Raw genomic sequence first — 25,815 nt, forward strand, 5'->3', positions numbered from 1 at the left:
CTTTAATTTAACTTTTCTCTTTTTTGTTTATTTTTTTTTTAAAGAATATCCAGACACTTTCAGAGTTCTTCGGCCCATTTTCACACAGCAACCAAGCCCACTGAAACAAGTCAGCACCGACCTCCATCGTTGGCCTGGTAAGACCACTTTTATGTTTCCAGACTTCTGATTCTCTTCAAATGATCGTATAGTCCATAACACGGCATCTAATGAGCGCTATGTTATCAGACAGCAGAGGAAAGTGTATACAGTTCTCTATAAGGCTGCTTTCACACGTCAGTGATTTGTGAGCTAGCTGTGGAGCCTACAAAGAGATGAGGTACAATGGAAAGATCTGCATCTGTTCTCTGACGGTGTGAATGTGGCCTTATCTAGGGAAGATGCAAACGTAAAACCTGCAGTTATAATGGGATATGCTTGTAATGTTTTCAGGTTACATTCAGTCTCGGGGATTCAAGACTTTGAAAACAAGAGAGAGACGCCTTCAGTCCACCTCTGAGCGCATAGCTGCAGCAGAAAATGTCACCCCATCGTTCATGAAGGTATGTGTGAATACAGCGGTCTTTTTCGTTAACCGCTTAGCGCACCAGGACATACATGTACATCGCAGGTGCTCAGGAAGTGTATAAAACAGGCTCATGAGCTGAACCTGCCCTGTACATGCTATTGTACAAGTGAACAAAAGATAAAAAATGACTACAGATATAAAAAAAACTAATACTAAAAAAAATAAAAACACTTTTTTTTTTTTTATTTATGTTGTAAAGACATTTATATTGCCATTGCTGTGGTGAACACCATTAAAAAAAAATTGCTATAATTACATTTTTTTTTAATATAAAAAAATATAACACGTCCTGCAAAAGACACGCTTATACAGCTGTATTAATGGAAAAATTAAACGATTATGGCTCATGGAAGGCGAGAATGAAAACTGGGAAAATGTTTCCTTCAAAATTGGCTTGGTCTTCAAGGGTTTAAAGGGGTTGTCCGGTATTTTGCCTGTTGCCAGGATAGGAAATCCATTTTAGATCAGCGACACCCCACATCGCTGCTGATCGGCTGTTACTTTGTAGCTACAACACCAGAACTACACCACTCCGTCCATTGCTGGTTATGGTTCACTTCATTGGTAGCAGCGATGCAATTACCAGCTGTGTCCAGTACACAATGGACAGAGTTGTTTAGTTGCTGGCTTTCTTCGCCAGAGCTACAAAGTACAGCTGATCATCGGGGCTGTGGTGGAATCCTCTGATTTGGTATTGATGGTCTATCCCAGTGGTGGTGAACCTATGGCACCGGTGCCAGAGGCGGCACTCTGAGCCCTATCTGTGGGCACCCACGCCCCGGAAACAGTCTATGGTGTACCAATATACCTTAGACTCTTCCTGCCCTTCATCAGCGCAGGGCGCACTATGAACAGCACAAGCAGTGCACTGAATGCAGGCAGCTATTATAGCTAAATAATAAAGTACATGGAAAATACACTATATTGGACTGTAGTATTCAGGTTACATTGCCGCGTTGGCACTTTGCAATAAATATGTGGGTTTTGGGGTGCAGTTTGGGCACTCGGCCTCTCAAAGGTTCGCCATCACTGGTCTATCCTGATTAAAGACATTCAGTACGAGGCTTCTTCCACACTTCTGTCTGTGTATCATCCGTGATGGGTCAGTGTTTCAGTTTTTCCACTCCATGTGTCATCTGTAATTTAGACGTTGCTCAGCTAAAAATCAATTTTCAAGACTGCCTGTTCAGTAGCCCTGCTATTAGGGCCCACCACTGTTCAGTAGCCCTGCTATTAGGGCCGACCACTGTTCATTAGTCATGCTATTAGGGCCCACCACTGTTGCCCTAACAGCAACCTGTGTCAAAGACACAGAACATAAAGTATGCTAATACGTTATAATGGTGCATTTAGATGACCGTGTTTCTATGATTGGACCTGTCCTGCAATTATGTGGAACTGGTGCGGACCCATTAATTAAAAAAATTATAAGCGTGTCCTATTATTGCCTGTAATCGTGGACAAGAATAAGCATTTCTATCATAGGGCTGACCATGTGTGTTCCTCCAGTAACAAATGTGGAACGTGAACCGCAAAACGAATACGGTCATCTGAGCTTAGCCTTAGTCTGAAATGAAGTTATAAAATAGTAATCCCATGATGGAATTTAGAGAGACTTTATAAATAATGTAGTAAAAAAATGCAAAACAATATTTTTTTTTTTAAATAAAATATGTTACTGTGCACATATTAAATAAAAGTACCACACATGTTAGGAACCACAAATCTATAATAAGCTGAAGAAATCATTTGTCAGGTTGTTTAGTGTGAACCATGAACACAAAAAATACTAAATAATGCCAAAAATAGCTTTTTTCTGTTTTTGCTGCAAAAAAATCATATAAATTACACCGTAATTTTTAGATCTCCTAAACAACGCCCCAAAATTATTTCTCTTGCCTAGAACAAAATCTAGACCGCCACGTCAATGAAATAAAATGAGGTTACGGCTGCTGAAATGCAGAAAGGCAAAAAACAAAAGATGTTGATGGTCATTAACCCTTTAAGGACCCATGACGTAGCTGTACATCATGGGTTCCAATCCCTAAACATGGCTTAGCCGCGGGGTTTCTGCCATAAGGCTTAGTTCACACGAACGTGTGTGATCTGTGGCCGTATTGCGGCCCGCAAATCGCGGGTCGCAATACACGGCCACAGTTCCGTGTGCATTCCGATTCACGGATGCAGACCCATTCACTTCAATGGGTCCGCAAATCCGGAATAGCGGAACGGCCGCACGGGACCCCTCGGAAGCACTACGGAGTGCTTCCGTGGGGTTACGTCCCGTTCCTCCGTTCCGCAAAAAGATAGAACATGTCCTATCTTTTAGCGGAACGGGCGGATCGCGGACCCATTAAAGTGAATGGGTCCGCGATCCGATGCGGCTGACCTACGGCCGGCGATCGTGCATTGCGGCCCGCTGTTTGCGGGCCGCAGCACGAGCACGGGTCACACACGTTCGTGTGAACTCGGCCTAAGGCTGATCTCATACATCTTACCCTTCAGATGCCGTAATCAAATGTGAACATGGCATCTGCGCAGACCGGAACCGGAAGTCGTGCGCTTATGGTCCGGTAACAGCGATCCCTTGCTGAGATCGGGGAACCTGTTACCTTGCGCTAATTGACCAAAGCCTCAAGCAAGCTTCAGAGTCAATTAGATGTATATATCAATACAGGCCACTAGGTGGCAGCCTTGTATTGATATAGTTCAAATGAAGTCTTTAATGATGGCTATTTAGCCATCACTGAATACTATGGGCTATCGAATGATTGACAGTTATTGTCACCCAAGGTGACTTAAAAAAAAAAAAAAAGTTTTTACAAATATGTAAAAAAATTAAAATAAATATAACTTTATTAATGGCATACGGCAAATGGCGTGGCGGGAAAAAAAATAAAAACAGCCAATTTGCCATTAATTTTTTTAATAAAAAGTGATTAAAAAGTCGCACACACTTAAAATTGGTATCACTGAAAAGAACAGATCGTCCCGCAAAAAATGAGCCCTCACACAGCCCCGTACACATGGCTACAAAAAAGTTTTATAGGGGTCAGAATAGGGTTATGAATCCCCCCCCCAAGGTTTCAATTATATATTTTTTTCAGTATTACAACGCAAGAAAAATTATACAAGTATGGTATCGTTGGAACTGTACTGACCTGGAGAATGAAGATAACAGGTCAATTTTACCGCATAGTGTACAGTGAAAAAAACAAAAAGAAAAAGTTCTAGCCCATATTCATTGGGGGACATAGGAACCGTGGGTATAGCTATGTCCTCTAGGAGGCATTGACACTAGTAAAAGCTGTTAGCTTCTCCCATGGCAGCTATACCCCAGCCTGAAGAGAGAGCTTTGTTTTTTTTTTTCTAGTGTCAATAGGAGGCAGGGTAGCTCCTGAAGATTTTTTTATTTATTTTAGTTTCTTATTTTTTTTCTTTCTTCTTTTTCAGCTGGGAAACAGTGGTTGCCTAGCCTCCCTGTTCTCCCGGGGGAGCGCGCCAGCGTTGGTCCGCCATGCTGCTCCCTCCCCCACAAGAAGACAAGGGGACCAGGGCAGCCTCGCTCCCCTGCATCCCGCCAGCTGAAGGGTCACCCATCCAAGTCCCTCCTCCAGCTTCCTGCCACTACGATGCCAGTAGCTGAAGGGGTGACCCTGCTGGACCAGAGGAAGGGTGAAGACGGCTGGACAGATAAGTGGTGCCTGCTCCATGCCGTCGTACCGCCGGCCAGCACGGTCTGTCCTCGGCTACACACTTGGCTGCAAGTTCCTCTCCTCCTCCCCCCTCACAACGGGCAGCAGTGAAAGAGTCACTCTCCGATGTCCTGGCATGACCGACCGGCGGGGTGACTATTATTTAGCGCTCTGCGCTTCGGGAGACGAGCACATCGGTTGGAAGGGGGTGGGGCCTATTTGAAGCAGATCGGGACAGGAAGAGACAGGCTAAGAGCAGCGACTGCTTCGCTCCGCTTCACATAAGTGTGCTGCTTTCTGAAGGGGTTACGTGGCCTAGGCACTGCGAGGGTTAATTAGTGGCGTGCGCACCGACGCGACTCTGAGCGGGAGATGCAGGACCTGAGGCTACAGCTATTCAGGAAGTTCTTCTTGGGACATCCTCTGGACGGCGTCTACTCCTGGCTCTAGTAGGAACTGTGCTCCTCTCCTCAGGTCGCTGTACTCTCTCCAGCCTCAGATTACCCCTACCATCATGTCTGATCCCTCTCGGGCTCTACCTCGGCTGCCAATAGCTGTCCACTATGCCTGCTCTATATGTCAGGCAAAATTCCCTTGCGGGCAACCGGATTTTGTCGCCCCCCCTTCAGCCCGTACTGCTGCCTCCCCCTCCGGCAGCTGAGTTATCCGATTGGGTCAGAGCTCTCTCTCAGGCAGTGGAAAACCTTGCTAAAATCTCCCAATCCACCCTATCTATAGTGGGTCGCTTGGTTGAGACCCAGGCTGCACCTCCCTCGGATGCACCCTCCAGAGCTTCTTGCTCTAGGTCACTTCCCTCCGGTGATTCCGTCAGTGGACGGCATTCACAAAAGCGTCCCAGAGTAGTCCACGTTTCTTCCTCTGACGCATCTCTGCCCCGTGTACGTTCTCACTCAGGGTTTTCTTCTGGGGACGTGCTGTCCGACGGAGAGGTTGAGAATTTGGATTTGGTTATGGATACGGAGCAGCCTTCTAAGTTGGCCTCCACCGTGGATAGCCTCATTGCTGCTATCCGCGACACCTTCCGGGTGCAGGATGATCCTCCCCCCACTGACCAACAGGGGGTATCCTTCTTCCGTCCAAAACAGGCATCAAGGGTGTTTCCTCGCCGTAATGATTTTTCGGTGGTGGTTTCCAAGGCTTGGGATCATCCAGACGTGTTTTTCCGCCCCCAAAAAGCTGGACATCCTATATCCTTTCCCAGCGGACTGAGTTTCCACGTGGACATCCCCTCCTAAGTTGGACCCACCAGTGGCACAGCTAGCCCAAAATACGGCTATTCCTATAGCCGATGGATCCTCCCTTCAGTCCGCTGAAGATCGTCAGATGGAATCCTTGACGAAGTCCCTCTTTGCAGCTACGGGGTCAGCCCTTACGCCCGTGTTCGCCTCCGCTTGGGTGGCAAAGGCAATCTCTCAGTGGGGCAGCCAGCTGGACCAGGACTTGGTATCAGAGGTCCCTGCTCAGGATCTCCAATCCTTGACGCAGCTGATCATCCAGGCGGGGAAGTTCCTCTGCGAGGCGTCCTAGGACGCTGGCGACCTCATTGCGCGCTCTTCGGCGCTTGCGGTTACCTTACGCTGCGAGTTTTGGCTGAAGGTGTGGGCAGCGGACGCGACTTCCAGGCGTTCTTTAGTCGGTCTCCCCTTTGCCGGCACCCGTCTCTTTGGTCCTCGGCTGGATGAAATTATTTCGGAGGCAAGAGCACCAATCTCCCACAGCCTTGGGCCAAGCGGGCCGCTCACGTTAGGTTTGGTTCCTCACGTGGCAGGCCCTTTCGTCGATTCGCTAGTTCCTGCCCCGCTGTGAGCTCTTCCGCCTGGGGGGGGGGCACGAGTTTACTTCCCAAGATCAATTAAAAAAAATGTCCTTTCGGGCACAGCCCTCCTGGCGTCCGAGACCTCAGACCGCTCGACCCCCTGTGGCTAAGCAGTCCTCAGCCTGAAGGTGCACCCCCGCCCAACTGGGTGGGGGACTGCCTCCTCCTCTTCCAGGATGTCTGACAGGCCCACGTCTCCGACGCTTGGGCACTGGAGATTGTATCCTCGGGATACCTGATCGAGTTCCTGTCTCTTCCCCCAGACAGGTTTTTTTAATCCAGTCTTCCACGGGACCCCGAGCGGGCCATTTAGTCCCTCCTGGACCGGGGAGTCATCTCTCCCGTTTCCCCAGCAGAAAGGTTCAAGGGGTTCTATTCAAACCTTTTTGTGGTCCCCAAAAAGGAGGGCTCGGTGCGCCCAATCCTGGACCTCAAACTACTGAACAAGTTCCTCCGGTTACGGATGGAATCCCTTTGTTCCGTAATTGCTTCTCTGGAGCAGGGGGAATTCCTTTCAGCCGTAGATATCCAGGACGCATACCTCCACGTCCCCATTGCGCGGAGTCATCAGCGCTTCCTGAGGTTAGCGATAGGAGACTGTCATTACCAGTTTATCGCCCTCCCGTTCGGGCTGGCAACTGCGCCTCGGGTCTTCACAAAGATTCTAGCCCCTCTTCTCGCCCTGCTCCGTTTAAGAGGCCTCTTCCTTTATGCCTTATCTGGACGACATCCTCATCAAGGCCTCCTCCTTTGCTCAGGCATCGAACAGCGTACAGATCACGCTGGAAGCCCTGGCACGTTTCGGGTGGCTAGTCAATCTGCAGGTCATCCCTGACTCCCTCCAGACAACTGGTCTTTCTGGGTATGCTTATGGACACGGAGGCGGGACAGATTCGCCTTCCTCCGGACAAGCTACTGGCCTTACACCGCTCCGTGAGGGTTCTTCTCGACTGCAGACTTCCGTCCATTCGACTCTGCATGAGGACGTTAGGAATGATGGTCGCCTGTTTCGAGGCGATTCCCTTTGCCCAGTTCCACTCTCGCACGTTCCAGAGAGCGATCCTGTCCTCCTGGGACAATTCTTCTGAGAGCCTGGACTGTCCCATCCGCCTCTCTCCTAAGGTGAGGTCGTCCCTTTGTTGGTGGCTGTCGGTTCCAGTTCTGGGAAGGTCTTTCCTTCGGATATCCTGGACGGTTGTACCACCGACGCCAGTCTCCTGGGTTGGGGAGGAGTGTTCCCTCCCAGGACAGTCCAAGGCACATGGTCTCGGTAGGAGTCCAAGCTCCCGATCAATGTACTGGAGCTCAGGGCGATTCTTCTTTCCCTCTGGCACTGGACCCACCTCCTGAAGGGTCGCCCTGTTAGAGCCTAGTCGGACAACGCCACGGCCGTGGCGTACATCAACCACCAGGGGGTAACGCGTATCCTCGCAATGATGCAGGAATCTGCCAAGATCTTACGGTGGGCGGAGGCCCATGTACCGGCAATTTTAGCGATGTATATCCCGGGTGTAGAGAACTGGACTGCGGACTTCCTCAGCAGGACCACGATAGATCCCAGCGAGTGGTCCCTCTACCCGGAGGTATTCGAGGCGATCTGTCTACGTTGGGGTCGCCCTGACGTGGACTTGATGGCCTCAAGGCTCAATCGGAAACTTCCCACTTTCCTCTCCCGCGCAAGGGATCCGAAAGCTGGCGGCGCTCTCTTGCAGAGAACCCTTCCTGGTTCTTCATAGGGACAAAGTGGTTCTTTGGCCTGTCCTTTCTTTTTCGAAGGTGGTCTCTGACTTCCATATTAATAAGGAAATTGTCCTTCCTTCACTGTGTCCATCTCCTTCACACCCTAAGGGAAAGGAGTTGCACTATTTGGATGTTGTCAGAGCTCTGAAGATCTGTTTAGCATCCTTTGGTCCCTTCCGCCGTACAGACTCCCTTTTTGTCATTCCGGAGGGTCCTCGAAAGGGATTGGCGGCTTCCAAGGTGGCGATCGCACGCTAGATCCGGTCTGCAATTACTGAAGCATACCGTGCCTGAAGCAGGGTTCCGCCCTTAGGTGTCACAGCTCATTCCACCAGAGCGGTGGGCGCATCTTGGGTTCGGAGGAATCACGCTTCGGCTGCACATTTGTGTAAGGCAGCTACTTGGTCCTCCTTACACACATTCACAAAATGTTACCAGGTGCATACTTATGCATCGGCGGACGCTGCCTTGGGCCGCATGGTCTTGCAGGCGGCAGTTTCTTAGATGTCTGCAGGGACGATTGCTTCCATGGGTCTGTGGTTTTTCCCTCCCTGTGGACTGTTTTTGGACGTCCCATGGTTCCTGTGTCCCCCAATTTATATGGGCGAGAAAAGGAGATTTTTGTATAACTTACCAGTAAAATCTCTTTCTCGCTCTTCATTGGGGGACACAGCACCCACCCAGTATTGTTGTTCGACCACAGTTGTGGCAGTTGCTGGTTTGAACCCCGTTGGGTCTTTGGCATGGTTGGTGTTCCATGTTTTTTCTTTGGTTGGCTTGCTTCTCCTACTGCTTGTGCACAAACTGAAGCTCTCTCTCCAGGCTGGAGGAGGTATAGCTGCCAGGGGAGGAGCTAACAGCTTTTACTAGTGTCAACGCCTCCTAGAGGACATAGCTATACCCACGGTTCCTGTGTCCCCCAATGAAGAGCGAGAAAGAGATTTTACTGGTAAGTTTTATACAAAAAGCTATTTGATTTTATCAGAATTGCGGTTTTTCCCAATTCTACCCCATTTTGAAATTTTTTTCTGCTTCCTACTACATGGTATGCAACCTCTTAAGGCTATCTGATTGGAAAAATAAAAAAATGACTATGGGAAGGCAGGGAGTGAAAAACAAAAACGCAAAAATGGAAAACCCCAGGGTCCTTTAAGGGGTTAAAGGGGTTATCCGAGACTAAAAAATGTCCCCCATATGCACAGGCCTCTCACACTGATTTTACTTCTCTGGCTCCCCGCGCCACTCCTGGTCCCCGCATGGCCGCAGCTGCTTCTCTTCGTGCACGGATGAAAATATCCAGTGTCTGGGAGGAGGGGGGGCAGCCAATGGCATGCGATGGCGGGGATGAGCCTCCCTAGTACTTCCAGTGATGCTAAGGTGGCTCGTCCACGTCACCGCCTGCCATTGGCCTCTCCCCCCGACACCAGATGTTTTCATTCGCGCACAGCGAAAAGCAGCTGCGGCCGTGTGGGGAACGGGGGACCAGGTAAGTAGAATCAGTGTGAGGGGCCCGTGCATATGGGGGGTATTTTTTAGTCTCGGATAACCCGTTTAAAGCCTTTCGAAGCCCGGTCGTGAAGGGGCTCGTTTGTATGAGAAATAAAATGTTTGTCATTTTTATTTATTATTTATTTCAGTTTATAAAAATGTATATGTTGTATAATGCCCATTTTTATTTTTTAGGGATTCTTGATGAGAGAGAGAATGCCAGATGTAGAAAACTTAGACAAGATTGTGAAAAATAAAAATGTTCCAGAAGGACAACAGGATGCATTTAAGACCGGATTTGCAGAGGGTTTCCTGAAAGCACAAGCTCTCACTCAGAGGTCCACTGGTGGGTAGACTCTGCCACTAGGGGGCGCACATGGTTCTTGATACAACTGGCATACTAAAAACCTCTGCTGTTTTTGTCACAGCCATTCTTGGTATGCCAGCCTTATTAGGTGTTGGCCAGATAATGGCTGCTGTGGACTGTCCTCCCGTTTTCATGGACAGTGTTAGAGAAAGAGCGGTCATACGAACCCATTTAAATATGCAGCCAATTACCCATCAAATTAAGGCTACTTTCACACTTGTGTTTTGTGCGGATCCATCATGGTGTCCGTCTCCAAAAGCGGAATGGTGACTGATCGGAGGTAAACTGATGCATTCTGAGCGGATCCTTCTCCATTCAGAATGCATTAGGGCAAAACTGATTCGTTTTTTGGACCGCTTGTGAGAGCCATGAACGGATCTCACAAACGGAAAGGCAAAGCGCCAGTGTGAAAGTAGCCTAAGCTAGAGCTGCATTTTCCTGTCTAAACAATGTTATCGCTGACCAAGGCTCCAATGCAGATGTGAACGTAGATTGATGTGGATTGGGAATGTGACACTTTCTGAGCCCTGAGCATCTTCCAACATCCTCATATGCCTCATAAGATCTTCTGCTACATCTTACCATTGGTTGTATGTTTTTACATTTGAGATCGATTTCGTACTTTTATAACCATTTATTAAAGGGGTTTTCTAGTTCTGGAAAACTGATCGTCTGTAGTAAGTCTGACTGTGCACCCCTGCTGATCAGCTGTGTGAAAGGGGCTATGGGGCTCCAGTGAGTTGCGTGCACCCTTCATTGTTAACCAGGCACATGTCACACTTTTAATATCGTCTGTGCCTGGCATTGGCAGCCTCATTCATTTGAAAAGGACGAAGCTAATGTAAGCTGTAAATCCTGGCACAGCCGGTACTAAATGTGCAGCTAAACGGCAGAGATGCTGAGTGTCAGACCTACGCCAGTCTAATATTGATTTCCTATCCTAAGAATAGGTCATTAATTTTCAAGAACTGGTTGGAAACATTCAGTTTGTTACCTTCACGTCTCATTTTTCTTTGATCTACACAATTGAATCAGAAAATTGTCACTAAACAAGATTTTCTCTCAATGGTTTTCTAGAATCCCTGAAAAGAACCCGCTACATCCTGCTGGCTGTATTGTTACTTGGCATCTACGGTTTGTCAAAAACCCCATTTCTGTCAGGTGAGATTCATGCACATATTGAAGAGCTTTTGTGCTTTTAAGATTTTTTTTTTTTTTTTTATCACAGTGTTGGTAAACCTGTCAGATGAATAAATAATTTGGAACTTGTAATTTATCCTTTTTAAAGGGCTATGCACTCATTTTCAGACCTCTCAGACTGGTGGGACCCTCGATGGTGATGATCATAGTTACCTGATCTCTGGCGCTGGGTCCTGGCTAGTTTGCTCACCGGCCTCCTCTGCTTGTTTTGGGTCCCTATATGTAAACTTCCGGTTTGACACCGCGGTAGTGGTGATCTTCTTCCCTTGCGTCTGTTGACCATTTGACATAACACAAGTGGAGCAGCGGCCATTGATTGGTTGCAGCGGCGCCAAAAAGGAAGTTTACACGGAGGGACCCAAGACTAGCAGCGGAGGCTGGGGAGCAAATAAGCCAGGACCGAGCATTGGGGATCAGGTAAGTATGATCACCAATGTGGGTCCCGCCAGTCTTGGAGGTCTGGAAATTGGTGCACTGTATGGTAACTTTCTGCTTTTTCTGAGCTCAGTTTTACATGGGGGCTATCTTCAGTGACTGACGGCTATCTCTGTATACACACATACACAGAAAATTATATCAATCACTGATATTAGCCGAAGGGGCCGCCCTGAGCCCAGAAAGAGCAGAGATTTCAATTTTTTTAAAATTAGAAGTTTTATTGAATCTTTTCCCACAAAACTATACATCAGTCTGCTCAGTTCATCCTGCTCTCCATCACGACGCCTGCAGATTGCAATGCATTTAGTGGTGACAGGTTCTCTTTCTAAAGAGGACCTGCCATGTCCTCTTAGAAGAACAACTGGTTGCGTACCTTTGTAGCGCTGCTTATTTATTCTCCTGGCCTTCCCCATTTGGCTGCTATTAATGCTGTTCGTTTCAGCACTGATAGCAGTGGATTGTTAGGTGGGCATCCCCCAGTGGTCAGCAGCTGAGCATTGGAAACACCCACCTGACCATTTACTGCTATTGACACCAATAGTGGCCGAAAGAGGGAAGGCTAGGAGAAATTAAAAAATGAGGACTTATTCTCTTTAAGCATATTTAAATATGTATAACTTTTATTTTTGCAGTTCGTTTCAGAGCGACATCTGGCCTTGATGCAGCTGTTGATCCAATTCAGATTAAAAATATCACTTTTGAGCATGTGAAAGGGGTGAGTACAGATGAAAAGGGCACTGTACAACAGACTACGAGGCATCAGATTCGTACAGATAACACGTGTTTTTGTTAAGATAAGAAGGGAGTCTATAGCTCACGGTCTATCCCCTATAATGCCATACTACAAGTGGAAGTATTGGCAAACATGCAGGTGGTACTATAGTCACTTGGGGTTTGCCGTATCTTGCTAATGAAATTACATTATCACATTGTAAAATCAATATTAACCCTTTAAGGACATGTATGGCGCAAGGTCTGCCGGGTGCTGGGGCAGGATCGCGGGGGAATCGGGAATTGCGTGCGTTCTGCAGCTGTGAGCACCAAAAAGTACGATTTTTTTTTTTTCGGTCGCTTTTGTGCTCAGTTTTCTCTTTTTTTTTTTTTTGGTGTCAAAAATACATTGTGTTAAATAGAAATCAATTTTGGGTAGTGCGTACATTTTTTCACACACATAATATCTGTGTGCGTGCGTTCTGCACCTGCTGAGCGCTGATCAGAAACATCAATTTTTCCGATCGGTCTGCTCAGTTTACTGTGCAGATTTTTTTTTTTTTTTTCCCCAGTGTAGTTAGTTCTATATCTATATCTATCTATATCTATATCTATATCTATATATATATATATATATATATATATATATATATATATATTATATACACAGTGAGGAACAGAGAAGTATTTGAACAGCGATTTTACAAGTTCTCCCACTTAGAAATCATGGAGGGGTCTGAAATTCACATTGTAGGTGCATTCCCACTCTGAGAGACAGAATAAAAAAAAAATGCAGGAAATCACCTTGGGAGGTTTTTCACCAACCACTACATATTCATTCCTGTGAAACACCTGTTAGGTCAAAAGTACTCTTTTCACCTCTTAAAATGTTCGTATGGGGGTGCTCTTTCCAAAGTGGGGTCACTTTTTGTTTGTTTTTGTTTCCGGGGACCTCAGTAATTTTTTAACATGCGACATGGCACCTAAAATCCATGTCTGTTTATTAAGCCTGCAAAAACCATATTTTGCACTTTGCCTCTAGAGCCCTGCTGTGCACACATACATCATTTTTTGAGCATGGGGTGTTGCCGTATTCAGGGGGAAATGGGGAACAAAATGTGGGGTTCCTTTTTGTCCTGTTACCCTTTGGGAAAGTGAAAAATGTGGGTGTAAAGCAACTTTTTTGTGAAAGAAATTTTGAAATTTTCACTGCACACAGTGTTTTACTAATTCTAGGAAAGACCTTTTGAGGTCAAAGTGCTCACTACACACCTTGAAAGATTCCTTAAGGGGTGTAGTTTCCAAAAAGGGGGGTGACTTTTTGGGGGTTTCCACTGTAGGGCCACCTCAGGGTGTCTTCATATGCGCCATAGCTCCCAATTACCATTCAAGCTAAATCTGCTCTCCTAAGGCCATATGGTGTTCCTTTCACTCTGAAGCCTGCTGTGCGCCCATTCATCAGTTTTTGAGCACACATGGGGTGTTTCTGTGAACTCCAGATTCTGGGTAATAGATTTTGAGTTTTGTTTGCAGAAATGTTGCTTTGATGTGCTGCAGAAAAAATAGATTAAAATTTAAAATCTGCTAAAAAAAGGGAAAGTTTTAAATTTCATTCCCATTTTCCTTTAATTCTCGTGGGGCACCTAAAGGGTTAGCAAAGTTTATAAAATCAGTTTTGAATAGCTTGAGGGGTGTAGTTTCTAGAATGGGGTGATTTATGGGTGGTTTCTTATATATAAGCCCCACAAAGTTAATTCATAACTGAAATGGTCTTTAAAAAAAATTGGGTATTGGAAATTTTCTTAAAAATGTAAAGATTTGCTTCTAAACGTCTAACGTCCCAAAAAAATAAAATGTCATTTTCAAAATGATCCACATATGAAGTAAACATATGGGGAATGTAAAGTAATAACTATTTTTGAGGGTAGAATGTAAGTTTTGGTATTTTTTTTATAAATAAAAATGAAATATTTTGACTCAAATATACCACTGTTATGAAGTATTGCTTGGATAAGTAAAAGCGTTTTAAAGGTATCGCCACATAAAGCGACACATGTCAGATTTTGTAAAAATGGCCTGGTCCTTAAAGGGAACCTGTCACCGGGATTTTGTGTATAGAGCTGAGGACATGGATTGCTAGATGGCCGCTAGCACATCCTCAATACCCAGTCCCCATAGCTCTGTGTGCCTTTATTGTGTCAAAAAAACGATTTGATACATATGCAAATTAACCTGAGATGAGTCCTGTCCCTGACTCATCTCAGGTTAATTTGCATATGCATCAAGTCGTTTTTTTTTACACAATAAAAGCACACAGAGCTATGGGGACTGGATATTGCGGATGTGCTAGCGGCCATCTAGCAACCCATGTCCTCAGCTCTATAACCCAAATCCCAGTGACAGGTTCCCTTTAAGGTGAAAAATGGCCTGGTCCTGAAGGGGTGAAATAAATTAAAATTCAAAAATAAGATAACTTGGAAGAAAAAGGATATTTGAGTTAATCCCTGAATTTTCATTTTTTGAAAGGATCGTGGGGGACATTTATAATGCCAAAAGTGATGTAACTGCTTATGTGCGGCAAAACTTGCAACTTTTCCCTGCTCACGGCTATATTCCTAAGGGCTCTTTCACACGAGCGGATGCTGTGCGGGTAATCCGCTGCGTCAAAGAGAGCAAAGCCCCGCTCTGGACAGCAGAGACACGGAGTGTTAACATGATTGATAATGCTCCGTGCCTCTCTGTGATCTTTTTACTACAACATCATGGTGATATAAAGTTGTCAGCATGATTTTGTAGTAAAAAGGTTACAGAGGCACAGAGCATTATCAATAATGTTAATGCTCCATGTCTCTGCTGTCCGGAACGGGGCTTGGCTCTCTTTCACGCAGTGGATTCCGCTCGTGTGAAAGAGCCCTAAATGGCGAGAAAAGGGAGCAGGGAAGCCGGCGGGCAGGTTTGGCTCATTTATCATTTTCTATGACTGTTTTTGGTTCGGGAAAAAAACTAAAACAAGGGGGCTGGCGTAGAGTTCAGTCTGTCGCGGGCCTGCCGGACGAACTTATGAAGAGACCTACACCTCAACATTTAACTTTGGTGCTTGCTCGGAGGATAGATTTTTATTTTATTTTATTTTTTATTCAACTTTTTGAACTTTGCAAGTAAAAGTCATTCTGTTTAAAGGGAACCTGTCACCAAAAAATCGCTTACTAAGCTGTTAATAGTACCTTATAGTGCTGCATAGTAGTTTCCTAATGCACTTTTTCATCGTTTAGCCGCATCTAGCCTCCTTGAGAAATCGATGTTTTATTCAGCCGCTGCCCCCTGCTTCAAGTCAGGTTTGAAGTCAAGGGGGCAGCGGCCTAGGCGTCTCCAATCCTGCTCTCCACCCCCCCCCCCTCCCGCCGCCTTTGACACGCCGGATCTCAGTGCCGGGACCACGCTCCCAGCCCGCATGCGCAGTAAAGGGCTGCTGTAGCGCGATCCCGGCTCGTACACTCAGCCGGTTTCAGTTTCGCTACTGTGCATGCACCCGCCAGCCTTGCATACTAGCGCAGTTACAGATAATGCCGGGCGCATGCACAGTAGCGAAACTGAAGCCGGCTGAGTGTATGAGCCAGAGCCGAGATCGCGCTACAGCAGCCTTTTACTGCGCATGCGGGCTGGGAGCGCGGTCCCGGCACTGAGATCCGGCGTGTCAATAAAGGCGGCGGGAGGCGGGAGGCGGGGAGAGCAGCATTCGAGACTCCTAGGCCGCTGCCGCCGTGACTTCAAACCTGACTTGAAGCAGGGGGCAGCGGCTGAATAAAACATTGATTTCTCAAGGAGGCTAGATGCGGCTAAACGATGAAAAAGTGCATTAGGAAACTACTATGCAGCACTATAAGGTACTATTAACAGCTTAGTAAGCGATTTTTTTGGGTGACAGGTTCCCTTTAAGACATTTTCTGATGTGAGGTGGAGGATCCACTCTTTGATATGTGTAAATCCTCCAGCAGTGTAAGCCATGCTTCCTATTTCATAAAGAGAAGGAAAGAACAGCACCCTGCTAGGAAAGAACAGCACCCTGCTGCACTGGCAGGGACTGGAGGATGTCTCATCGACAGTCTGTTTGTGAATGTCTGCATTGTGTGGCCAGTTGTGAAGCTCGTCTTTGTACTGTTTTGCCAGTTTACAGTGTATCTGTCAGCACACTATGCTGTGCGGTTAAACCTAAAAATAAATGGTAAAAGAAACCAAGAAATATAGCCCCCCTTAGATTCATATGTGTGGTAGCCTGATCCAGCAGAGAACAGCTTTCTGGAGTTACACCTTATCTCTGAGTAGATTTCACTACTGGTTTGGGCTCAAAATAAAGGAAATAACGTGTGAGAGTCCTGATTACCCTCCTTGGCCTTCTGTGTACACACTGATTGTCGGGTATATAAAGCAAATGCTTTATATATACAGACGTGGACAAAATTGTTGGTACCCTTTGGTCAATGAAAGAAAAAGTCACAATGGTCACAGAAATAACTTTAATCTGACAAAAGTAATAATAAATTAAAATTCTATAAATGTTAACCAATGAAAGTCAGACATTGTTTTTCAACCATGCTTCAACAGAATTATGTAAAAAAATAAACTCATGAAACAGGCATGGACAAAAATGATGGTACCCCTAGAAAACACAGAACATAATGTGACCAAAGGGACATGTTAATTCAAGGTGTGTCCACTAATTAGCATCACAGGTGTCTACAACCTTGTAATCAGCCATTGGGCCTATATATATGGCTCCAGGTAATCACTGTGTTGTTTGGTGATATGGTGTGTACCACACTCGACATGGACCAGAGGAAGCAAAGGAAAGAGCTGTCTCAAGAGATCAGAAAGAAAATTATAGACAAGCATGTTAAAGGTAAAGGCTATAAGACCATCTCCAAGCAACTAGATGTTCCTGTGAGTACAGTTGCACATATTATTCATAAGTTTAAGATCCATGGGACTGTAGCCAACCTCCCTGGACGTGGCCGCAGGAGGAAAATTGATGACAAATCTAAGAGACGGATAATCCGAATGGTAACAAAAGAGCCTAGAAAGACTTCTAAAGAGATTCAAGGTGAACTTCATGCTCAAGGAACATCAGTGTCAGATCGCACCATCCGTCGTTGTTTGAGCCAAAGTGGACTACATGGGAGACGACCAAGGAGGACACCATTGTTGAAAACGAATCATAAAAAAGCAAGACTGGAATATGCCAAACTACATGTTGACAAGCCACAAAGCTTCTGGGAGAATGTCCTGTGGACAGATGAGACAAAAATCGAAGTTTTTGCCAAGGCACATCAGCTGTATGTTCACAGACGAAAAAATGAAGCATATCAAGAAAAGAACACTGTCCCTACTGTGAAACATGGAGGAGGCTCTGTTATGTTCTGGGGCTGCTTTGCTGCGTCTGGCACAGGGTGTCTTGAATCTGTGCAGGGTACAATGAAATCTCAAGACTATCAAGGAATTCTAGAGAGAAATGTACTAGCCAGTGTCAGAAAGCTTGGTCTCAGTCGCAGGTCATGGGTCTTGCAACAGGACAATGACCCAAAACACACCGCTAAAAACACCCAAGAATGGCTAAGAGGAAAAAATTGGACTATTCTAAAGTGGCCTTCTATGAGCCCTGACCTCAATCCTATTGAGCATCTTTGGAAGGAGCTGAAACATGCAGTCTGGAAAAGGCACCCTTCAAACCGGACACAACTGGAGCAGTTTGCTCATGAGGAGTGGGCCAAAATACCTGCTGAGAGGTGCAGATGTCTCATTGACAGTTACAGGAAGCGTTTGATTGCAGTGATTGCCTCAAAAGGTTGCGCAACAAAATATTAAGTTAGGGGTACCATCATTTTTGTCCATGCCTGTTTCATGAGTTTATTTTTTTACATAATTCTGTTGAAGCATGGTTGAAAAACAATGTCTGACTTTCATTGGTTAACATTTATAGAATTTTAATTTATTATTACTTTTGTCAGATTAAAGTTATTTCTGTGACCATTGTGACTTTTTCTTTCATTGACCAAAGGGTACCAACAATTTTGTCCACGTCTGTATATAAAAAATTACTAATAATATTGATCTGTGAGGTGGACATATATACACCTCCAAGAGTTCGATCGAGAACCTAATTATTTTGTGCAATCAGTAAAACGGGGTACGAGCGGTTATACAAAAATATAAATGGTTTATTATACAATAATTTTAAATACAATCCATAACAATGAGTATAAAACCAATGATAGAAGAAAACTGTAGTAACCAAAATCTGCCACTAGATGGTGTCAACCGAACACAAATTTAACACCAAGACCAGGGTCACACAATCTATTATTCAACCAGTACAAGAATGCAATGCTGCTTAAAATTATGATATATATATATATATATATATCAATATCAATTGACAATGCACAGAAACTCACTAATGAAAATGAGAGATGGGCAGAGCAAGGGCATGTATAACGATGACCAATCTCAGATTGTATAAGTAGTATTGCAATGAAACTTATAAATTATCGGCTTGATATAAAACTAGGGAATATAAAGATTCCCAACAGAGAAAGCTCTCTTGTTATCAATATCAGATCTTGTATTCAGTGATATGCATTTTCACTGAAGCCGCTGATACTAATGTGGTACTAACACTATCCGTCCGCAATAAGCGAGGTTTGGCTAAGTATCAAGCCAATTAATCTATAATTAATCTATAATTAATCTATACCAATACTACATGAAACAAAATATACATTACCCAAGGGTCAAGTGATGTGCAAGAGTCTTGGGGAAGTCTGCTCTCAAGAGTTTTCCCGATAATCCAGATCTTTTCCTGGGATCTCCCTTTCTTCCTTTGTTCTCCCCCCCCCCCCCCCCCTTTTTTTTCTCTCTCCCTTGTATGTGGTTTCTTAACTAAAAACTTATCAGACGAACACACCTTCCTAGTTTGAAACTTTCTAATCACTGTCGGATGAGCGTGTACATTGATAAGGGGTGTGACGTCATAACACTACCCAGAATGCACTTTTGCTACCGGTGTAGTGTTGCCTACTTATACCTAGGTGGCACTGTTATATAAGTTACAGGCATCATGCCCCAAAGATTTAACTATGTAAATCTGACTTCATTTTCACTACACACACCTGGTATTTGAAAGCTTAAATCAAAGCCAACTGATTTAATTTTGACACTTCCTACCAATTAGAGACAGACTCTTAGACGCCTTTTGAATGTTTCCCACATTGCTGACTTAGAAGACTGATAATAATATGAATAAACTTTGTTTTCTCAGAGATATCCGTGCCTCATCTGCTTCACAGATACTCATTAACAAAGCCCGTGCTTAAGCTGTGTTGAATACATTATAGGAATATATACATCCCTAAAACATATATGATAACCGATAAAATACGTAACAATATAACCCAATACATATATCTCATTGATTTTCTTATACAAAACTAAGGTTGATTATAACTGTCCATAGATATCACAGACTTTCTGCTCATTAGCAAATACCAAACTGTGGATGTAATTAGCACTTGCTGCGTCCATGGAGTCCTTATCGCAGTGCTAAGAGACTAACTTTGATACATGAATACATATTTTGAGGAACATCTAGACAATTCTCACACTGTGGAATTTATATTCAGATAACAAAGATAGTGAAGCCTTTTCTTCTGTGAGGTTTATTCTAACGGTCTAAATATATAATTCATTGTTACAATAACATTAGTTCTTTTGAACAACGCAATAATCTTCCCATGGACCTACTTTGGCCTACGTTAAAAATTCATACAAAATAGTGAATATAAACCAACATTGCTCTTAAAGGCAATGAATATCTATTATGATTAGAATAAGTGAATATAACAGTTTACACTTCTGAAAAGGCATAACATGATACAGGGAGAGCTGTCGGTCATCCTGTGTGGACAGAATAATCAGGACTCTGTCTTTCCCAGGAGTCAGGATTTACTCTGCCTCTTACTCAGAAATCCTTCTCTCAATCACATGAACTGATATATCACAGAGGTCAGCTTCTCTCCCTCTATAATGTCCTGCTGTCAGATAGGGCTGCAGAAATCACCCGACCGTTTTGCCAGGAAACTGTAACTGTACTGACAAGTTTTTGTTGGAAAGGTTTGTCAGAATTGGTCAGTATTCATATATTTGTCTATGAACAGGTTGAAGAAGCAAAACAGGAACTACAGGAAGTGGTAGAGTTTTTGAAAAATCCTCAGAAATTCACAGTTTTAGGAGGCAAACTTCCCAAAGGTAAGTTATATTCTGTGATTCACAAAGAAAGTGGAGATTATTTTATGCATAGGGTTCATGGGGTTGTTTTCGTTCGCCGTGTTCTCCAAGCCGTGTGACCTTACTCCCATAATGTGCAACTTAGGGGCTGTCCCCATTTCCAGTGCTGAGGGTCGCAGAAGAGAGTACCAGACTGGTGCAGAGTGCGCCATGTCGGTGGATGTCCTGCCTCCTGCTGATTTCAGAGTGGGAATTTGCCAGGGCATAGCAGGAAAAATCTAATGGAGGCTGTAACGTAATAAAAACTGCTTCTTGGTACATGGATTTTTCCCACAATCTACTTATCCCCTCTTCACATAACTATACTCCGGAAGTCCCATAGAGAGGGAATAGAGTGACAGAGAGCATGCTCAACCTGCCACTTCATTCATACATTGACATAGAAGCCCGTTCTCTTGATTGCTAGAGATCCCAGCAGTCAGACCAGTATGTCCCCAGTATCCCTATCCTGGGGCCTCTCTAGGGCCTCAAATGGCTGACATATCTTGTCCTCATATTTGGTAAGAGGAAACCCCAATAATATGACTTATGGATGAAAACTTACTGACTGACCTTTTCCCGCAGGCATCCTTCTAGTTGGTCCACCTGGAACTGGGAAGACTCTGCTTGCTCGAGCTGTGGCGGGGGAAGCCGATGTACCTTTTTATTATGCTTCAGGTTCCGAATTTGATGAGATGTTTGTCGGCGTCGGAGCAAGTCGCATTCGAAATCTATTCAGTAAGTGCACCGTGTGTCAATGTAAAATTTGTTATTGCCATTTTTACCAGTTTCTACTTTAAATTGTGCAGACCTGTCTGCGCACCATTCTATTGAAAATGCAGAGTATTAGGCCTCATGCACATGACCATATTGGTTGTCCAAATTCAAACCACATTTTTTGCGGATCAGATGCGGACCCATTCATTTCTATAGGCCGCAAAAGATGCCGACGGCACATCGTGTGCTATCCGCATTTGTATGTCCGTTCTGCTACTGCCACATGAAGTTGGAACATGTCCTATTCTTGTCCGTATTGCGGACAAGGATAGGCATTTTTACAATAATGCAGGATTGGAAAAGTACAGGGCGCACACGGCCAGGATCCGTGGTTTGCGGACCTACTAAACGGGTATGTGGTCTCCTGACGTTTTTCATGAGGTTTCCTCTGCAGGTTTTTTTTATGCTTTATTTTGTGCAAACTTACCAATAGAACTTTGATTGAATATGCTGGACAGAATTAGAAAAACATGCCTGATTTCTTCCATAACCCGCACCACATCTGTAGACAGGCATGGCAGTACTTATAGAAAGCAACCATGTTTTTCTTATCCTTTAGAACTCAGTTAATGTCCTTCAGTGAAATCCATCTAAAGATTTCACTTGCAGTCCTAGAAAGTCCCAAAATAATATTGTAAGTCCCTATCTAACACATTGCCTAAAATCATTTAAAGTTGAGATCGTTAAGATCTTCTGTTGGACATGGAGGAAACACTTAGACGTGGCTTATAAATTTAAGTGAAGCAGTTCACAAGGTTTTATGTACGTACTCGCCCATCAAGGTTCTTATTTGCAGCATAGTGGATGATGAGACTTTGTAGCTCTACACAGATCCATGCCCTTGTGGTTTTGAGGTTCACTTTTTTCCCCCTCTTCTTTAAAGGGGAAGCCAAGACCAACGCACCTTGTGTCATATTTATAGATGAGCTGGATTCTGTAGGGGGTAAAAGAATCGAATCCCCCATGCACCCATATTCCAGACAAACGATTAACCAGCTCCTTGCAGAAATGGATGGGTATGTATATTAAACTAAAGAGTACTTTATTTATTTGATAATGATTTACATTTTTGTTCTCGGTCTAACTTAAAGGGGTCTTCCATGTTGTAGATATTAATAACCTATCTTTGTATAAGTGATGTCAGAATGGTAAGAGTTGGGCCCCCAACACGGTTTCCAGAGTCTATAAGGAAATCATGTCACACTTCAGGGCATGCTGTACACCGGAGTCGAGGATGGCGTTTCAGATTGTGTCAGGATCTGTTCAAGGAAAAACTGATGGTTTAGCACGCAAGTTGAATCAGTTTTGTCTGTGCATTATGCAATCAGTTTTTTGATGCGTTTTTCATGCGAGTGAAGAATAACTCTCATCATCTCCCAGCAACTATCAGTGAACAACACATTGCATCCAGATGCCTTCCATTTTTCACACAGGTCCCATTCATTTCTTTGGGGCAAGGGCTGTTTGAAAAACACAATATAGAACATGCTGTGATTTTTCCTGATCGGTGATGACGTGCACATGTCCACATACCCGGCATCAGGATTCAGTCCACACATCACATTTGGAAGAAAATCTAGCTCATGTGCAAGAGGCTTAAGGGAGACGGCATAAAGGCCTACTAGTACATAAAATATAGTGCTGCTGAGCCGTATCCATGCACATCATTGCAGTGTCTTGTGCGTGGACTCGCCGCTCTTCCTGTCTTTACGCATATAACATGGAAATTGCAAAATTTAACAACAGTTAAAGGGATTATCTAGGAAATAATTGATATTGACTTATTCGCAGGATGGGGCTGAGCTGCAACTAGGCCATGTGACAGATGTACGGTGACGTCACATGGCCTGGTAAGAGGCCGCGGCACTCGCAAAGCACCCGGCTTCTTCCTACAGCTGATCGACAGTGGGCCCAGATATTAATTCCCGGATAATCCTTTTAGGTTATACTTGGCTAGTATAGTCAAGTATAACCTAGTGTGTATAAATCTAGTGTGCAGGTGTTTGGCTCATAAGCTTTATTCTTTAGTATTTTACCTTGTTTTTCAGCTTTAAACCCAATGAAGGGGTCATAATCATTGGAGCAACAAACTTTCCAGAAGCTTTGGATAAGTACGTATTCAACATTTTAATAATAACATATTGTAGTGCTGATTTATTTATTTATTTTATTTTTTCTTAAAGTGGTTGTTCAGGTTTAGAAAAACATGTTTGATTTCTTCCAGAAAATTGCTCCACACTTTTTCATGAGTGTGTATGGTTTGCCGTTCAGCCTCATGGAAATGAATGGGACTGAGCTGCAATAATTCACATAACCAGTGGACAGGTGCATTGCTATTTCTGAAAGAAGGCAGCCTTGTTTTACTAAGCCTGTACAACACCTTTAAAGGTGCATTCCCATTTTTGTCTCCTAGGACTTGCCGTAACGGTCTGATAGATACGGGTCTTGGGAACTGGGCCCTATTTGCAAGCTGCTGTGCATGCGTGGCGTCCTTCCTTCACTTCTGTGGGAGTTCTGAGGACAGCCAAGCAACTGCGCTCTGCTGCGAATGTGTCATATAAGGCCAAGATGGGAAAACTCCTAAAACTTGAGCTTGACTAAAGACTCTAATAGCTGCAATGACTCTAGTAAAGGTCTTAGACCCATGCAGTTCATACTGCATGGACCTAGGTTATTACACTTTATAGCGATGGACATTCGACAGACCAGTGCAATTTCCCTTATTCCTTTTTTTTTTTTTTTTTTTGCCTGTCTTACTCTGATGGTGGCCCTGCCTAAGATGTAAGTGTCACGGTCCCACCCATGACAGATGTGAGAAGATCTGAGAGACTGGCGGCACGTGAGGTTATCTGACAGTCTCTCTCTGTTCTCAGCTTGCAGTGTTGTTGTTTAGTAATGATCACACCTCTCGACAGGTGCAGCCTGTGGTCATTACTGAGGCTCTATTTAGTCCTGACTCACACTGCTTTCCATGCAGTTGATATTTTCTGCTTGGTGTTGGTTGAGTGTTGTTCCTTTTGATCTCCTGCTCCTCCATTCTTCTTTAAAGATAAGTGCATTCTGTTTTGCATTTTGTTGTTTGCTTGTGTGTGTTGTTTTCTAGGCCTCAGGGAGACGCTGGTTCCTTCATCTGGGAAGAAACCAGTAGTCTGAAGTATTTATTGACAGTGGGGCAGGGGTTGACCTAGTGGATGGCCAGTTCGTCTGTATGCATGGTTTGACAACAAGCGCATTAGACAAAAATATTTCGCGGTTTGTGATTTGATTCTGCTCCACTCTTACAAAAGTGTTACAAATGGTGCAGGACGTTCGCCTAAAGGTGAGAGATTCTCATCGAGAATCTTTCGTGTTTTGTACTGGAGGGTCTGCCTGCTCCTCTGGTGCTGGGTTTGCAGTGGTTAACTAAGCATAACCCTACCATCGATCGGCAAGCAAGACAGATTCTTGATTGGAGTGATTTTTGCATAGACAACTGTCTTAGCACGTCGCTTTCTGTTGTAACCACTAAAATAATACCTTCTTTTGTTTTGGATTTTGTTGATGTATTCTCTGAAAGTGGAGACCAGGATTTGCCTTCGCATCGGGAGTATGATTGCCCCGTCAACCTTATTCCCGGAGCTAGGTCGGCCAAGTCTCGATTGTATAATCTTTCTGAACCCTGAAAGAGTAGCCATGCGAGAGTATATCACCGAGAGTAGCCGCCCTTTATCCTGAACTTGAGGCAGAGGTGTTGGAGGCCCGGGGAGAAGCACTTGCTTCTTGTCCTCCAGGGAAGTTGTTTGTTACTACGGCACAAGGTGTTTGAGGAACATCACAGTACTGTTCTTACGGGACACCCTGGGAGGAGATCCACGGTTGATCTAATTTCCCGGAGATTCTGGTGGCCAGGGTTGCGTAAATGTATGGAGGACTATGTGTCAGCTTGTGAGACTTGTGCGTGTGCCATGGTGACACATACTCTGCCTTCAGGATCTCTACTTCCCTGGTCTATCCCGTCCCGACCCGACCGTGGACTCATTTGTCCCTGGACTTTATCACAGATTTGCCTAATTCCTCAGGGAAAACTGATTCTGGTGGTGGTTGACAGCTTCAGCAAGATGTCACACTTTATACCATTATCAAGGTCTACCTTATGCTAAAACTCTCGCACAAGTGTTTGTCGATAACATCGTGAAACTACACGGTATCCCCTCTGATGTGGTGTCTGATAGGGGGACTCAGTTTGATTCCAGATTCTGGAAGGCGTTCTGTACTCGCCTGGGGGTCCAATTGTCCTTTTCTTTTGGCTTTTCATCCTCAGTCGAACGGACAGACTAACTGCACTAACCAGAATCTGGAGACTTAATAGAGATGTTTTGTCTCAGAAAATAAGAAGGAGTGGTCTTCATTTTTGTTGTTGACTGAGTTTGCCATAAATAACCGTAGGCAGGAGTCCACTTGATAAGTCGCCGTTTTTTGGAGCATATGGGTTTCATCCTCAATTTGGCACATTTTATGCTACTGAGACTTCTGGTATGCCAGAAGAGGAAATATTTTCCTCTTCGTTGTCATCTATTTGGGTTCCTGCGACCGACGTTAATGCCGGTCGCCTTTTGAAGGCCTTTCACAGGGCGCATTCTGATAGTCGGCCCTGGGTGTCCGGAGGTCACTTGTAGAGGAGGGGGGTACTGTCACGGTC

General features: G+C 44.6%; 1 protein-coding gene across 1 annotated transcript in view; it reads left to right on the forward strand.

The window, feature by feature from the left end:
• The window catches only part of YME1L1 (YME1 like 1 ATPase), a 70,269-nt gene that overhangs the window by 28,575 nt on the left and 15,879 nt on the right, over window positions 1–25,815 (forward strand). Inside the window, exons 4-12 of the mRNA XM_044294997.1 lie at window positions 45–137; window positions 433–542; window positions 9,524–9,674; window positions 10,773–10,856; window positions 11,966–12,048; window positions 20,252–20,342; window positions 20,946–21,098; window positions 22,021–22,153; window positions 23,186–23,248. Of these exons, the coding sequence (XP_044150932.1) occupies window positions 45–137; window positions 433–542; window positions 9,524–9,674; window positions 10,773–10,856; window positions 11,966–12,048; window positions 20,252–20,342; window positions 20,946–21,098; window positions 22,021–22,153; window positions 23,186–23,248 (961 nt within the window). The remainder of the gene's footprint in view (window positions 1–44; window positions 138–432; window positions 543–9,523; window positions 9,675–10,772; window positions 10,857–11,965; window positions 12,049–20,251; window positions 20,343–20,945; window positions 21,099–22,020; window positions 22,154–23,185; window positions 23,249–25,815) is intronic.

This window comes from Bufo gargarizans, chromosome 5 (genome assembly GCF_014858855.1).
Source record: "Bufo gargarizans isolate SCDJY-AF-19 chromosome 5, ASM1485885v1, whole genome shotgun sequence".
In the NCBI taxonomy this organism is placed as follows: domain Eukaryota; kingdom Metazoa; phylum Chordata; class Amphibia; order Anura; family Bufonidae; genus Bufo; species Bufo gargarizans.